At 40.8% G+C, this 17,195-nt stretch overlaps 1 protein-coding gene across 2 annotated transcripts in view; it reads left to right on the plus strand.

Annotated features, from left to right (window-relative positions):
• The window catches only part of Prkcq (protein kinase C theta), a 128,926-nt gene that overhangs the window by 60,570 nt on the left and 51,161 nt on the right, over window positions 1–17,195 (plus strand). For both annotated transcript variants that reach the window (XM_060372298.1, XM_060372299.1), the window contains exons 4-8: window positions 2,524–2,584; window positions 9,989–10,151; window positions 11,629–11,660; window positions 11,758–11,843; window positions 13,003–13,132. In XM_060372298.1, the coding sequence (XP_060228281.1) occupies window positions 2,524–2,584; window positions 9,989–10,151; window positions 11,629–11,660; window positions 11,758–11,843; window positions 13,003–13,132 (472 nt within the window). The remainder of the gene's footprint in view (window positions 1–2,523; window positions 2,585–9,988; window positions 10,152–11,628; window positions 11,661–11,757; window positions 11,844–13,002; window positions 13,133–17,195) is intronic.

Below are 17,195 nucleotides of genomic sequence, written 5' to 3' on the forward strand. Positions count from 1 at the left end.
TATATTTTTTTTTCTTGCTTCTGTGGGTATAGACCAGGGTATGTTCCATGGAGTATTTGTTTTCTATCACAAGCATTTGTAAACTTGAGTGAAGAAAAGTTTAATAGGGAGTAAAAAAAAAAAAGTTTAATAGGTGCTTCTTGAAATTTTTATATAGGTATATGTTATGTACATTATATTATATATGTATATGTTAGTAATTAAATTACATGGTATGGACATGGAGGGGACAGGAGCTCTAAAAGGAGACCGACAGAGCCAAGAAAAACTGGGCTCTGGGGTCCCTGCAGAGACTGATACCCCAACCAAGGACCATGCATGGAGAGTACCTAAAACCCTTGTTCAGATGTAGCCTGTAGACTCAGTCTCCAAGTGGGGTCCCTAGTAAGGGGAGCAGGGACTGTCTCTGGTATGAACTCAGTGGCAGGCCCTTTGATCACCTCCCCCTGGATGGCACAACAGAGGAAGACAATGCAGCCAGTCCTGATGAGACCTGATAGGCTAGAGTCATAGGGGAGGAGGACCTCTTTTATCAGTGGACTAGGGGAGGGGCATAGGGGGAGAAGAGGGAGGGAGGGTGGGATTTGGAGGAGATGAGGGAGGGGGCCACAGCTGGATACAAAGTGAATAAATTGTAATAAATAATAATAAGTAATTAAAATATAGCATATATTTTACAATAAATATATGCATCGTATTTATATATTCTATAATTATATAAGTACCAAGTATATACATACACACATATATATGTTATAAAAAGAATTAGGTAGACAATGCCAGAGGAAAGTGTCGTTCTAAAGGACTTATGCAGGATTCAGGATCCCATGTAATGTGACATGTACAGGGAGTAAACATGACAGATCCTTTTAGAGATATCTACATATACCAGCTGTCTTAAAATGGATTCCTTTAGCAAAAAAGATTTTCTCAAATTTGCCTTTCATGTCCGACCTCGCTGTAAAGGCACCTGGGAGTTCCTTTGTTTTTCTCAGGGTTGCAAGAATCTGTAAGGTTTTCTCCAGTTACTCCCCAACTCCTTGGCCCTCTATTAAACATGACTTTCCAGTAGCTTCCTGATTTAATTTTTTCCATCATCACTACGTTGAGTATCAGTAATGCTGTGGTGAGTAGATTTCACAGTTTCCTTTTAAAATGTTCCCCAAGCCCCCGCCTTCTTGTTCTGTTTTTACCTCCATTTTAACTATACCAGAAATTACAAAATGATGGTGTCCATTCTTATGGTCTAAAGCACTTCTCTTTACATTAATCTGTTTAAGTTTGTGTGAGAATTTATAGTTATTCCAAAAACATAGCTTTATTACATCATAAAACTCTGATGGCAGGGTGCTGTCAGGTTTTTAGAGTTCTCTGAAGACAGTGATTTGCACAAGGTCAAGTAGCCAAGAAATGGCTTCTCAATGATTTCAATTTAAATTCTGGGTTCAACAAAACATTTCCTGTTATTGCTCTCTTTTTTTCAAGGCAACCAGTGCTATAATGGTCAACTTTGAGTCACCTTTGAGTCATTTCTTATTTAGTTTATTTACTTCACTAATGGCATAGTAGGTGGGGTTTCCATATTAGCATATATATGTGCATACATATGTATATATACTTATATACATACACACAAATGTATATATATTTATATATTCATGTATATATCTCCAAAGGGATCTGTCATTTTTTACTCCTGTATATGTCACATTACGTGGGATCTTGTATCCTGCATAAGCCCTTTAAAATGACACTTTGCTCTGGTATCTTCTACATAATACTTTTATATATATAATGTACATGCAGTACTTATATAATTATAATAATATATAGACTATGTAGAAACTATGCATATACTTATTCTAAAATATATAACCAGATAATTTAATTATTCACATATGCATATATAATAGAATGTATATAATATTCAAAATTTTATATAATATATAAAATTTACAAGAATCACCTATTAAAACTTTCCTTTAGTATGTTTACAAATGCTGTGGTAGAAAAAGAATGGAATATATTCCATATATTCTATATATATTCCATACACTTTATGGAATATATCCTGATCTTCCTGGATGCGCAGCCCACACAGAAAGCAAGAGAAGGCCCCCCTCAGAGCAGGACTTATTGTTACTACGTAATACCTACTTTCCTCCATGTGAGCAAGTCTTGGATACTTCTGCCATGATTAATATCTGGGGCTATGCTCTTATGCTCTTCAGGTAAGCTCCCTGGAGGAAAGCAGACTCTGTTTCCCAATTGTGTTTCTTCTGTCAATTTTGATCCTCAAGTAGAAGGAATAAATTGCCAAGGCATTCCATAAAAGTACAGCCCGCCTCCCAGAAGCTGCACAGTTCTGATAACAGTGAACATGACGATGAGGAGGTTGAGCGGAGAAGGATGGAGATCTTTTCTTTAATGATAATCTGCCATCATCCAAGTAGCTAGTTAGAAGGACCTAGAGCCAGGGCTGGCTTCCCATTCTGACGATATTTTTCTCCTTCTCTCACCCAGTTAGAGCTGAAACCTCAAGGCCGAATGCTAATGAATGCAAGATACTTTCTGGAAATGAGTGGCAAGTGACATTTCTTCTTCCTGTTTGGGGGTGAGGAGGGCATGGCCTGTACAGATAAGCCTCATTTTGCTTCTGCAATATCCTAGGGAAAAAAAAAAACTAGGAGAAAAGAAAAATGCAAAGAATTCTATTAAGATTCTCAATGGTGCTCAGGCAGAAATTGAAAACCACTATCTCAGCCAGGCAAACATAGAACAAATATAAACACGTGAGCATAGTATAAATGTAAACATAAAACATTTACAGAGCTGATTTTTTTTTTTTTTCCTCTTTTGGTTTTTTTTTTTTTTTTTTTTTTTAATGCAGTTTATTCAGGAACATTGAACAATCCTCGGACCCCGGGGAAAGCCAGCCCACAGCTTAAATAGCCTCTGGGTAGCCAACCCAGGCGTGCCACGGGGGCAATGCAGATAGGTCCACATACATGGAAGCAAGCCAGATCCTCGGCCTTAGCCAAATGTGGAGTTGTTCGTGACAGAGAGCACTCACCATCGGGAAGGTGGAAGGCGGAAACCAGCTCCATCTTTAAGGCATAGCATTCCGCAGCTCAGAGCTGATTTTTAAATGGTGTAAATTCATATGCTTGGTGCTTTCATAGCCTCTCTATTTTAGTTTGGGAATTTAATGTGAATACAGGCTCTTCCTTGCTGTGTGTACTCACATTGCCTATTTATAAATGGTGTTCTATACCCAGCATTCCGTTATACTGGGCTACAAAATAAGAAACTGAAAATATCTTCTATAAAACTAGTATCAAATGCTAAGGCCTACAGTTACCTCGCATCATCTTAGGAATAAGGAAGGATAAGAAAATGCATTGCTAAAGAGTTTCAGTTCTGTGTCCTGCATAAACTTGGGTGCTTGTTCAGCTTACAAGCACTGTACCCTGGGTGCCTGTGACAGCCAGGCAGTACTGCCTCTGTGAATTAAAGGTTACTACTTATAAAATCCTAAGCCAAAGAATAAGCATGTGAACTCACTGATGACAAACTGTTTTTAGTAAATTATTTTCACTTTGGGTTCAATATCACTTATCTAAAAATGCTTAAGACCAGATGGTCTCCTGTTTTCAATTATGTGAGGGATGGGATATTATGTGGGGATTTGAATCCAAGTCTGAACAGAAATTCCTTTTATATTTTATATTAAGTGTTACACACCAACCTGAAGATGTTATACAGTATTTTGAATAACTTTGTCCATGAGGCAATGCTTTGTGGTATAGATATATCTAGTTGTGGATTTTATCCATGCTCAAAAAAAATGTTTAGTATTTTGGAGTTTGGAGTCTTTGACTCAGGACTTTTTGATTCAAACTGTACCAATACGAAATGAGTTTTAGTTCAGAGATTTACATTGTTTGCATTTGACATATATAAGTCCTGATATGCCTAGATGCTAATAGCATTATGAGACAAACAGGGAAAACTTGAACACTTACCAGGTATTTGGAAATATGAAGGCATGGTTATTAAATTTCTAAGTTTGTAAATGAATGTAGCTCTGTGCTTTGTTTCTCTTGTTGTTCTGAAAACAGCACGTGAGGGAAGGAAGGGTTTGTTTGGGCTCAGAATTGAAGAGATAAATCCACTGTGGTGTGGAAAACAAGGCAGCAGAAACTCAAGGTGGTGAGGATTCTGACTCATTGATGAGGATGCCTGAGTCACCAATAATGTATCCCTGTCACATTAAGGACAGAAACAAAGCACTTCCCCTTGGAGTTGTTTAACCAAGAGCAGGTCTAAATCTGAATTCTCTACTTCACACTCCCTCTGTCTTCTGTCCACTGTCTGTTGACTGTGTCCAAATCTGTGCCTGCCTCGAATGCTGTCAGTGGATCTCTCTCTCTTCGTGTGTGTGTGTGTGTGTGTGTGTGTGTGTGTGTGTGTGTGCACGTGTGTGTGTGTTAAATGAGCTGTGTGGCTGTGTGTATATGTATTGTGTGTGTGTGAGTGGTGTCTGTCTGTCGGTGGTGTGACCGCCTCTATATTTACTAAATAGCATAGAAAACATCACATGAGGAAGGAATGGGGTACTTTACAGAAATCATTAACAGAGGTGTGTTTGTTTTTTTTTAAGAGAGATTAAATCACCTACTGCCAACTGACCCAGACAGTAAAATGTCATTATTTATCAACCAATATCTATAAATGATTGCCTTCAACCTTTATAATAGATTTTGGGAAGTTGCTTTCAACTTCTATATTAGCTGCTTTCAACAAATGATATGCAAGCATTACTCTGGGGCAAGGAAGAGAATGTAACTTTAAATAGTACCTATGTTTTAGATTAGGTTGTAAAAGTTGATTATGTGGGAAATCCAAGGTAAGTAAATTTGTTTCATTATTGTCTTAAAGTCAGGTTAAACAAAGAGACAAAGTGCACAGTAGGATACCAGTCTTAAGTGACCTCAAGGTGTATTGTTGACTCTGGCTGTGAGGTCCAGCAAAAAAAATGCGCTCTGCCCTTAAAATGTAAGAAATATTCTCAGAATCTTGCACTGTCACATAAGGGGGCTAATCACCTTGTTTCTTCCATCAGGGAGCAGAGAGAGATGAATGCTAGCTAGTGTTCAGCTTGAACACTGGTGCTCCGCTTGCTTGCTTCTTTTTCTATCCGTCTGGCATCCCAGACTGTGATAGTATGGACCACATTTGGTGTGGGTCTTCCCTCCCCAGTTCCTCCTCTCGGGAAACACCTTCATGGGCATTCTCAGAGACGTGCCTCTTACATGAGTCTAAACCTAGCAACATTGATGGTGAAGCGCCACAAGCTCACCTCTTTTTAATGTAAGATCGAAGCATCCCTCTAACCCAGAACATTACCCCTCCCCTCCAAATGACCATAGCCATGTTGTAATGCACTTAACTCATCCCCAAGAGGCCCCTAAATCTTAATAGTTCTAAAGTTGTTCAAAACCGAAAGTCCAAAATCTCTTCTGAGAATCAAATCCATCTCTTAGCTATGAGCCCCTGTAAAATCAAATGGCAAGTTGTATATTTCCAATATTCAATGGCATAAACTAAACATTCTCATTCAAAAAGAGATTTAGGGACATAGCAAAGAAATAACAAGACTTAAACTCAGCATGGGAAGTACAAAATCATGTTTCCGTGAAGCTCTATGTTTGGCATCTAAGGCTTTTAGTGGCAACACCTGGACTCCAACAGGCTTGGGTAGTCGTATCCCTCCAGGACTGTTGCCTGAGCATGTAACCTGTTTTGAACTGCTTCCATTCCATGCCTGTTGCTGCCCTTGGCAGACATCCCACAATTCTGGTATCTGCAACAACTGGAGTCTCCATTCCAACTTAGTATCCATTATCATAGCTTCATGGAATGGCCTCCCGGGGCTTTCTTACAGGGAATCCAAGCTTATCAGAGACGATCAGACCTCTGTGGCTTTCTAGAACCTGGGTAAAATCCTCTATGACCCCATAGCTCTTGTATGCCAACAGAGCAAGCACCAAGTTGAACACTGACAAGTTCTTCTTTTAGTCTGAAATGTAGGCTGGCCCCTTCTACCACAACTCTCACGCCTTTGCGGCTGAACCTTGTAAGACACTTGCCTAGGCGATTGTTTTCTAACAGGGAACCCTTTCATCAGCGTTTTCTGTTCAGGTTCTCTCCTTTCAAATGGATTTAGATTTTCATAAGTTGAAGCCTTCAATGGGTGGGTAGGATTTTGCTGGCCAGGGGTAAAGGCATGTACCTTTCCATTGTTCTAGTATGCCCCAGGGGAGCACTGATTGGACCACCTCTTACTTATTAAGCTTCATGACTAGATTATGTTAGGCATAGAAGAAGAAATACATGATTATTAGATGGTTTGTTTGAGCTTCCCTGAACAGTCAGTAGTTGTCAGTTCCTTTTGATTCCTTATATAATAGCTGTTCCAAAGGCCTGTCTACCTTCTAACGAACAACCTCCTAGTTTTTGGTTTCTTGGGTTGTCTTACCTTTCTTCCCATTTTGAAGGTTGGCCCTGGCCCAGTGTAATTGGTGACAATTTCATCTTCCGCCTGTGTGCAGATACAGATAGGATACAGCTGTTTCCTTCTGATTTCTCTTCCTGTTCCTTTGTCTCAGGGAAAGTCCCTCTTTTTTTCACCCCATGCTTCATCCCTGACTGTGCTGCCTCATCAATACACTTCCTCTTTAACATCAACTTTCCCTTTTCTCTGTGGTTTCCTCCTGATTTCTAAGACATTCTATATTAAGCCTTCTATTTCTACCTTGAAAACTACACATATTAACTTTTTTGCCTCTCTGGGTATTTCTTTTCTCTTTTCATGATGCTTCTATATAGTTAAGGATGTCCTTCAACTCTTCGTCTTCCTGCCTCTGCCTCCCAAGTGCTAGGACAGGGTCAGAAGCAGGCATTACTGTACTGGTGTTTTGCTATAGTGGGAATTTAACCTAGGACTTTGTGCATGAAAGTCAAGGAGCCTGCCAACTGAGATTAGTCCCAGCTGTCCCTGGCATTTCTTGAAGGTATTACTTATACATGCCAATCATTATTTCTTCATTGCACCATTAATTTCCCCCCATTTTTCCCTTTATTGAGCATAGATTTCCTTCATATATATGTACTGATTAGGGTTTCCCCTTCCTCTACTCCTTCCAGATCCTCCTCTTTCATCTAGATCTACCCCCTTTCTGTCTCTCACTAGAAAAAAAGACCCAGCTCCTATGGGATGACTGTAAAACAAAGTAAAATAAAATATAGTAAGAAGAGACAAAAGCCAACACATTGCATTTGGACACAACAAACAAACAGAAGAAAAAGAGCCCAAGAGAATGATCATAAAACAGACCTACTCATCTACACACTCAGGAATTCCACAAAAATATACGAAAGTGGAATCCATAATATATGCTGCAAAGGCCCTGTGTAGTAAACAGAGAGAAGGGAAAAATGCATACCTATATATATATGTATTAAAATAAAAGTTAAAAAATAGTAAGATAAGTTTAAAAAAAAGAGGAAGAGAGCCCTGACATGACATTATGTGACAGGAACCTCCAAAGAGATGCCACTGAGTTCATTTTCTCTTGGCCATCTAGTGCCAGGCATGCAGCCTGCCCTTAAGAGTTTCCTTAATAAGACTGCCTCGAAGGAAACTAAGTTTTTATTTGCTAGTGGTTATATCAGTTGGAGATGGTCTCTGAGTTAGGGGCAAAGCATGGGTCCAGCTCCCTTGATTCTTAAACCCTAAAAGTCTGCTTATATCTTGATTAACCTGCTAATGTGGCATTCTCTGAGACTTGTTTCTGAACAAGCTCCTAGTTTTTCAGCCTTCAACTTCTTTGAGATTTGTCAATGCGGAAGAGTCTTTTTTTTTTCTTTCTCATCTGTAGGAATCTAATATTTCCCCTTAAATTTTCAACTTTCTCAATTTGGTTTCCTTTAGTAGTTTGTTTTCCCAGACCCTCATAACCACCGGGGTCTACACTACCACATCCTGGTCTTTATGACCGGCTGCTGCTCTCTGTGTGTTCTTTATGCTTCTCTGCCTTAGCTGTAGATATTCGATGAACAGGATTTACCTTGGAATTCTGTAGAATGCACAGAACTTTCCTCAGAGATTTTCAGGAAACATCAGTGTTTGATTAACTGAAAACAGGTCAATTAAACAAAAGATGCAATTAAATAAAAAATCTGAAGCTGTTTCTACAAAATAAATGGCCAAAGAAGGCACTTCAGAAAGAAACACAGCCAACACCAAAAGAATTAAAGACAGCCTGTGCTCTTACATAGGTGTATCATTAAAATGATTGAAAAGATTAGAGGCTAAAGTAAGCCACTGGTGGGATCAAGGAAAAAATTCATTTCTGGACTATTCTAATGTGTTTAATGTAGTCTAATGTACATAAGGTTATATACATGGATATATAAATGATATAGGCATAGATGTAAATGATAGAGGTTTATGTATGTGTTTATAGTAAAGCAATTAGGGCTCTCAAATATTCATTTTTATCGAGATTACATGTATTTTATACTTTTGTTTGCTCTATTTCATTTCATCTAAACTAAAATAGCAATGTCTGATTTTATTAAGAATTGACACATATGGGTCGCAACTTACAGGTTTATCTGTATAGTTATTCTATAAATTAAGGAAGAAAATTATTAACTTGGTGACAGTCTATCACTCACCAATCTTAGTTTATTCCCATCGTAATTCCAAGTAACTAATCTGATTAATCTATGCTAAAAGTAGTGGGCAAAGCATCATGGCCCATCCAAGGAACTATGAGAAAAGTATTGGGAATTCCCTGCACCGAGAAGCTTGAGGTTTCTGTAGAATAAACCCAGGAATGGCTGCAAGGAAGATGTGATCCCTAAACTGTATCATAAACCTCAGATGGGTTCCTAGGGAAAGGCCTCTACATGCACAAAATCTCTGCATTTGTCTGTCTACTGTGTTTCTAGCCAGCCACTGACAATGTCAAAATAAGGTTTCTTGGTGGAAACCCCTACCTCAAGTATGTGATTAGACCTCTCACGGCTGAGCCATATCAGGAGCAATTGAGTTCCATATTTTTAACTGTTTATGCTTTTGAAATAAGATGAGCACTAATTTTAAATTTCTATTTTTGTAGATTGAAAAAAAAGATAGCAAGTGATCGAATAATCTCCAAACTCATAAGTTATGATGCTAAACATTACAATCATTAAATTGACTATCCTTGCTTTAGTGTTAGGTCATAGTTTCCATTATTTCCTTACTGTTTGCCACGTTAATTCCATTTGCTGAAATGTTCATTGCTCTACAAGGATGTGGTCCTTGTGGGTCTTGAGCATCAGCCTTGGCATTGTAGACACTTTCAGTCATCTTTGATGCCTTCAACCCTTTGGGAGACTGTCATCTGAGCATAAGATATAAAAAATGACTACCCATGAGCCCAGGGCTGATGGAAGACATTTAAATTTGACAGTTTGGTGTAAATAACACAAGATTACATAGACTTACTTTGAGCTATTAATTTTCTGGCACTTTCTAGCTGGAGCTTGTGTCTTTGATCACTGTAGACATCAGAAGCCAGGACATTAAACTTCTCCCGAAAGTACTTTGCCCTGACGCAAAGGCCTGGGCAACTCCCTCCAATCTTTGGTACCTTGAAATATCAGAATTCTGGTTTTAAACACTAAAGAGGGCTAGCTGAGCTCAGAGAAGTAAACAACCAACCAAGATAATCCTTGAGTAATACCCCCCGTGGTGATTCCATACTGTCAGATTTAGAGCAGAAGGCTGGTGGCATTCCCACCTTCAGAGGCCCATGGAAGGCTGTGTATTTACTCAGCATGCATCACTTCAGTTTCTCCTCAAGTCCCCACCCTCTCCGCCCAGCTGGGGCCATCATATTGCTTTACCTCATCCCCTGTTCTCTCTCTCCAGACACAAAGGACATGAGTGAATTTGAGAATGAAGGATTTTTTGCATTGCATCATCGCCGAGGAGCCATCAAACAGGCTAAAGTCCACCATGTCAAGTGTCACGAGTTCACAGCCACCTTTTTCCCTCAGCCTACATTTTGTTCTGTCTGCCATGAATTTGTCTGGTACAGTAACTCTCTATTTTTACTCCCAAGCTTCGAGTTATGCATTTTCTCACTGCTAAGCACCGTGTGCTCCACTGTGAGGGAGGGAGAAGGGCTGAGTCCTACAGAATGGTGGTCAGTGGGCTTACCAGCACGGTGATCTAAAAAGTTAAAAGTTCAACACAAGATTTTTATAACATGGCTCTCGAAGAGTGAGACCCACTGCAGAAAGACCCTTCTGTCAGTTAGCTCTCCTTGACTATTGAAATACCCAAAATTATCAACCTTAAAGAAAAAAATAGGTTTATTTGGGCTAATAGCTTCAAAAAAGATTTCCTACCCTTTTATTTTAGGCCTGTGACAAGGCAAGATGTTGAGGCTAGGCAGAGCTGCTGAAGGCACATTAAAGCATCCAGGAAGCAAGAGAAGGGAAAAGAAAACCCCAGAGTCCCAGCATTCTCTTCAGAGTCACACTACCAGTGACCAGGTCCTGCTTCCGTTCAAATATCACCACTGGCAGCTTCCAAAACATTAGCACACAGTTTTGGGGCATTTTGAATCCAAACCATAAGAAGGCCTGACAAAGTTTTGTTTTTGACCAAATGAGAGGCTGCTGGTGCAGTAGGGAAGGAACAGATGAGGGTATATTGTTATTATAAGCAAAGCTGTACAATTTTATAGATAACATCTTCATCACCCCAATAGCACAACTGCTGCATTGCTGCAGATTGCACAGACAGCACTATCACACTGCAACAAATGGCTGGAATGAAGCTCTTGGGTGTCTTAGCCTCAGAGATGAGTGTAACCACCTAGCAAAAGCTACGGTAGAGTGGGAACGAAATGATGTTTGCTTCTGCGCTCAACATCTGTGCCCACTAAGAGACGCTGGTCCCCGGGGCTCCTGCAGAATCTTCAGTGCGCAAGTTCCCCCTTCATGGGGTATCCTCAAGCCAACAAATTAGGGTGAACATTCATTAACTGCTGTTCCTCTAATCAGTCGACTTCCTTTGTTTCCTTTGTCTGTAATCAGCAGCGCTGCTCAGGAATGTGTCTCTAGGCTGAGCTTTATAGCTGGCTGATACTCGCAGCGTCTCAGAATGAGGAAATAAGATACTTTACACACGAGTGTGCTCATCTGTGTATAAACCGGGAGTGAGTGAGGTGACTTTTAAAACAGACAGTGACTTTTCAGCAAGGAATGTAGGAATTTATTGCTAGGAGCTTCGCTACATTTTGGTCTAGTGTGGTTAAGCACAGGTTTGCTCAAAATTACAAAGATGAAGAGGAAATGAATATCACTTAATTGATTATAAAAATTTTAAGTAAAGCAACATATACTTAAAATAACTTCTTGGCAAGGGATATGCATGGGCTACTGGTCTGAGAAAGTGCTCTGTGGTTCTAGGCATATCTGCAATCTCACTTACCTCTAGAATGTTTCTGCTGCTAGTGTTGATGTGAACCTGCGATTAAACGAAGCATTGCTCTGTTACAGGGGGCTGAACAAGCAAGGCTACCAGTGCCGACGTAAGTACTGAGCATGTGCTTTGTATCCTCAGCGGTCTTTGCATTGATTTGTCCCTTGACCCCCAGAAATCACAAATGGCAATTTTTTTCTTTTCAGAATGCAATGCAGCAATTCACAAGAAGTGTATCGATAAAGTGATAGCCAAGTGCACAGGATCAGCTATCAACAGCCGAGAAACCATGGTATTGGCATATTTAGATTCCATTTATTTACTCTCTTCACCTTTCCCAGCGAATTGGCTTGTCAGCCTCACTGTTAATCTCAATAGCTACTGAAAACCCCTGTTGAAAATGGGGTTGTCTTTATTTCTTACACATTCAAGGGGACACTGTCATCAAGGTTCTGATATTCACCCAAACCTGGGATAGTACTGTCCCGTAGAAATAAAATGAGAGTCACGTGTGTAACTTCAACCTTTCAAGTGGCCACAGTAAAGAAGGAACAAACAGGGTATTGTACTGTAGGACTGCAGTTCAAGACACTGAGGCGTTACAAGTTCAAGGCCTATTTGAGCTACAAAGTGAGTTCAATGCCAGCCTGGGCAACTGAGCAAGACTCTTCCTGGAAATAGAATAAAACAGGTAGAAATATGGCTTAGTGCCAGTGTACTCGCCTAGCAGGAGAGAGGCCTTAGGTTCAATCCTTGGTAACACAAGAATAAAAAAAAAAAGTTATATAAAGGAGAAGCAAATAGAATTTTATTTTAGTCACATAGCTAATTGAACCAAGGGTATTAATATTTCAATATATAATCAATATAAAAATATCTTACACTATTTTTCCTTACTGAGTCTTCAAGTCCTACTATGTGATTTGCATGTGCTTCTCAATTCTAACCCACTGTGCTACAGGCATTCACTGACCCCGGTTACTTAGTTGGCATACACAAACATCAGACCAAGAGACTCCAGCTGTCATTCTTGAATCCGCTAGGCCTCCTCTCAACATTCAAATGTTCCTGGATTTTTAGCTAATGTTAATATTGGCATTGTGCAATACCAAATGAATGTTTACCCATCTCCCATTTGAAAAAAAAGTATGAATATAACCCTCTTCCTGACATGGTCACCCCATCTGTCGAGACAGATGCCTCAGACATCAGCTGTGGGCACCTTGTGCTTGGCACATGCTTTGACACATGCAGATGGCACATGGGCTCTCACCTGGAAGAGTTGCAGGCTTCTTCAGATTCCTCAGGAAGGTGGTAGGCAGTAGGATGGGGAAAAGATTCATGTTGTGCATATTTTCATTCCAATCACTGTGAGTCATGTGTCCAGGAGACTCTCAGAGATTTGAGGCCTGGGGACACCTGTGCAGCTAGGCCTTCTGTCTGCCTTTCAGTTCCACAAGGAGAGATTCAAGATCGACATGCCACACAGATTCAAAGTCTACAACTACAAGAGTCCAACCTTCTGTGAGCATTGTGGTACCCTGCTGTGGGGGCTGGCGAGGCAAGGACTCAAGTGTGATGGTGAGTGCAAAGGAGTCAGTGTGGGTCCTGTGCATAGCCCCAAGGTTGTCTGTGCATCATGGAGGAAAACAATAGGCTCTAGATCATGGCCCCTGTACTCATCATTATGTGCCCGTGAAGATGCATGCCACCTTCCTGAGGTGGTACACTTCCATTATTACCCTTCCACCCCACCACAGCCCATTTTTCACTTATGAGAAAAGTGCACAGCCAGTCAGATTCAAGGGTAAGGTTCAATAGTTTAGGGTCAAAGTCAAGATTCAACAAATTAAGGTCAAAGCTCAATGGCGTGTGGTCAAGGTCAAATATCCTGTCCCCATATTTCAATGTTATACCTCACTCCTGGAGTAAAAGGAAGATAGAATTGCTCTTTTGACTGGTTCTTTTGCCAAGGACTCTTCACTCTGACTGAATCTAGCAGATTGAGCTATGTGGAGCCCTTCTTTCTTAACACCAGTTAATGAGATTATTTCTGTCACCCCATCAAAGAGCAAACATGCATGTCCATTTGGCTGGTGGATGATTCTAGCAAGAGGAATTCTAGGATGTCAGCTGCAGAGCACACGTCTAAACTATGGTTGTAAATTCCAAGTGCCCAGACAAGACTGTATTCAGGACTGACCACCCCCTCCCTTCCCCTACAGTTTGGCTCATTGCAGAACTAAGCTATAATTAGCACATATCATCTTCTTTTTATTTTATCTATATACAAGCCACCATTCACTGATTATGGAGGTACTCAGACCTACAGGGAAAAGAGAAACAAAGCATTCTTGATCAAAAACTCCAAGTTTAAAAACTGAAATGCTACAACTAGGGAGCCACAAGGGTGAAAATGTCTAAGGAAGAACAACAAGGCACTTTGCCTTCCAGGTGAGAAGGAAGGAGAAGGTGAGCCCTGGATAATTCACAAGACCATTTCTTACCACAACAAAGACCTTTCTGATGGCGGACTATTAAATATGTCAGCCTTTTATTTTGCAACATCACTTGTTGTTGTTGTTTTTGTTTTGTTTTGTTTTGTTTGTTTGTTTGTTTTTCTTCTCCTTTAAGAGCAGGCGATGGCCTCCTAAATGTGAAAACCATTCTCTCCCGCCTCCTCTTCCTCAGCTCAGAGGTGTTCAGGTACCTGGCGGACCCCAGGAATGACATCTTAGCAGAGGCAGGAAGAGCAGGGTTTACAGATTGTTACCATGGGGGTCACTGGCAGTCAGAATAACCTCAAGAGGCTCTTTATGGATCCTAAAGTCCTACTTGTATCTTTTGCCCCATATGCATGGCTGTTTATAAAAAAGAAAACTTTGGTATGCAGGATTATGGGAAATATTATTAATTCCTGGGTAACAATAATGTTCCAATATCCTAAATGTATAAGCAGAAAGGCAAATGACAAAACTCTCATTGCTTGCTACTCCTGTGACAGGCTCATGGTCAGGTTTCATTTCCTGGGAGCCTTGGTGCCAACTTGCCAAGGCAGAGTTGCTCCTGACAGTGTGATTGCAAAGCTTAGAACTTCCCTGAAGATTCCCTGGCATTATCTCATAGTCCTGTGCTTGCTTTACTCTTTCTAACATTCTTTCCTTCCCATTCCATCCCCTCCCCTTCTCCCACTACCTGTATTCATATAACTTCCCTTCCCTAACCCTCACTTTTCCCCCTTCCCTCCCCTTCCCTTCCCTCCTCTTCCCTCCCCTTTTCTCCCCTTCCCTCCCCTCCCCCTCCCCTCCCCTCCCCTCCCCTTCCCTCCCCTTCCCTTCCCTTCCCTTCCCTCCCCTTCCCTTCCCTTCCCTCCCCTCCACTCCCCTCCCCTCCCCTTCCCTCCCCTTTCCTTCCCTCCCCTTCCCTTCCCTCCTCTTCCCTCCCCTTCCCTTCCCTCCCTTCCCCTTCCCTCCTCCACTTCAATTTCCATCTTGTTTTTCCATATCCCCAGTCTTCCTGTTTTCTCTGCCAGGCTTCTTCCTCACTTCTTTCTTTCTTTTTTTTTCCTCACTTCTTGACTCTACTCATCCCTTCCTCTAGTTTTCTTTCTCGCCCCCCTCTCTCTCTGCCTCAGTTTTTTGCTGCTGGTCAGTCACCTCCGTGAGTGTGGTAGCCTTTCCACCTCTACACTGTCTTCTTTCTTTCCCCACGATAATTCCCATGAAAATAGTCATCAGAAGGGACTATTTGCGCTCACAGAGGTCAAGTTTCCACCTGATAGGTTAGTAACAAAGACTCGTGGTGTTACAATGGGAATAAAGGCCTTTCTTCCTCACTGAGCATCAGAGTCAAGCTTAGACCTGGCAACAATTTTAAGGAGCAAAGTAAAATAAAAATCCCAATGTACCTAATTCTCAGTTGGTGTCTTACTTACACACCCATACTCCCAGCACTTGGGAAGCTGAGACAGGAGAATGACCAGTTCAAAGCCAGCCTACCCTACATAGTAAGACTCTTGTCTCAACAACAGCAACCAAATAAAAGCCTTAAAACCCACTAAACAAATCCATTGTAGTTATACCAACAACACAGAATTTTTAGTGCCACCACTAAAGATTTTAAATATACGTAAAATGTTTTACTTTAAAAGAAATTTTATAGCAAATGAAACGTATTTACATAGATAATATTTGTTTGTTTTATGATGAACTATCTAGAAAAATATGGACTATTTAAAAAATAAAGGCTGCCACAATTTCACCTTGAGATTTTAAAGTTGTTTTATCTTAGTGTGTGTGTGTGTGTCCATGTGCGTCCAAGTGTCCATGGAAGTCAGAAGAGGGCCCTGGGTTCCCTGGAACTGGAGTCACAGGAGGTTGTGAGCTGCATGACATAGGTTCTGGAAAGCAAACTTGGATCCTTTGCAAGAGCAGCAAGTACTCTAAGCCACTGAGCCACCTTCCAGCCCCACCTAGATATTTTAATATATGGCGATGTAATAAATTGTAATGATGAAAGAGAAGTTGTACTTGCTGAACTGTAGTCACTGTGTGATGCTCTTTGCATTTGAATTGCTAAAAAACAGTCAAGATTAAATTTTGGGTCTTAACGCCTAATTCTAATAGGATAATGTTTAAGTAGTTTGGTCAAAGCAAATAGCACGTGAGGGTAGAATTTCATCCGCTGGAGCTTGAAATCTTTATGATAGTTTTTTTTTTTTGTTGACTGTAATGGTGATCTTTCAAAAGGATTTTTTTTCTCTAAAAACTAGTAACATGATGTAATAGTGGTATTTATGTATACTCATGAGGGCACACATCCCCCTGTAGGTAAAAACAGGGGTCCCCGGGGTCACAGCAAGTTTAACTTAGTCCCTTACGGTGTTATCAGAACTTGTGAATCAGAATGCTTGTAGGGTCTAAGAGTTAGCAGCCAGTGTGGAGAGAGAGAAAAGGAATGAGAGGGGTGGAGAAAGTGAGGGGGCAGAAAGAGTGTGAGAGAGAGAGAAGAAGAAGGAGGGACAGGGAGATGGGGGGAGAGAGGAGAGAGAGGACTGTCTATAGTATTAGAGACCCAACTCAGAAACACTCAAGGCTTTTTGATCAAGCTCATGCAAGTTCAGCTGAGACCAGCAAACACCATCCTCACATATTGACCACGTCTCTTTCTTTTTCTACGGGAAAACTAAAAACCACATCTTTCAAGACCTACAGAGATGAAGGGCACTGTGCTCTCTCCCCTGAGGCTTTTTCTGTTAACTGTGTCATAGATCTAAAGTTAAAACTATTCACCCACATGTAAGAAGTTTTATTTTATTTATGACCTTGATATTAACTTAAGCACAATTCCAATAAGGGAAGGGGTCCTCTGACCTTCCTGTATTTGCATAATATCTGGAGTTGTATGTGGTTGGGAGTCTGAACACGGAAGCATGACCTCCTTTGAGCTGGCAGGCTGATGTTGCTATCACCGGGTGAACCCACAGTGACGAAGCCTGTGTCTTTCTTCCTATGGCTCATATGGAAGCCTATGCAACTTTGTCAAATATGAGGCCTAGCGCCTGGGTCCAGTCCTTCAAGGGGAACTGCCATACCCTGGCACTGCAGTCCAACAAAAAGCTTCTTTCACTCCTAGGTCAACAACT

This window comes from Meriones unguiculatus, chromosome 19, assembly GCF_030254825.1.
Source record: "Meriones unguiculatus strain TT.TT164.6M chromosome 19, Bangor_MerUng_6.1, whole genome shotgun sequence".
In the NCBI taxonomy this organism is placed as follows: Eukaryota; Metazoa; Chordata; class Mammalia; order Rodentia; family Muridae; genus Meriones; species Meriones unguiculatus.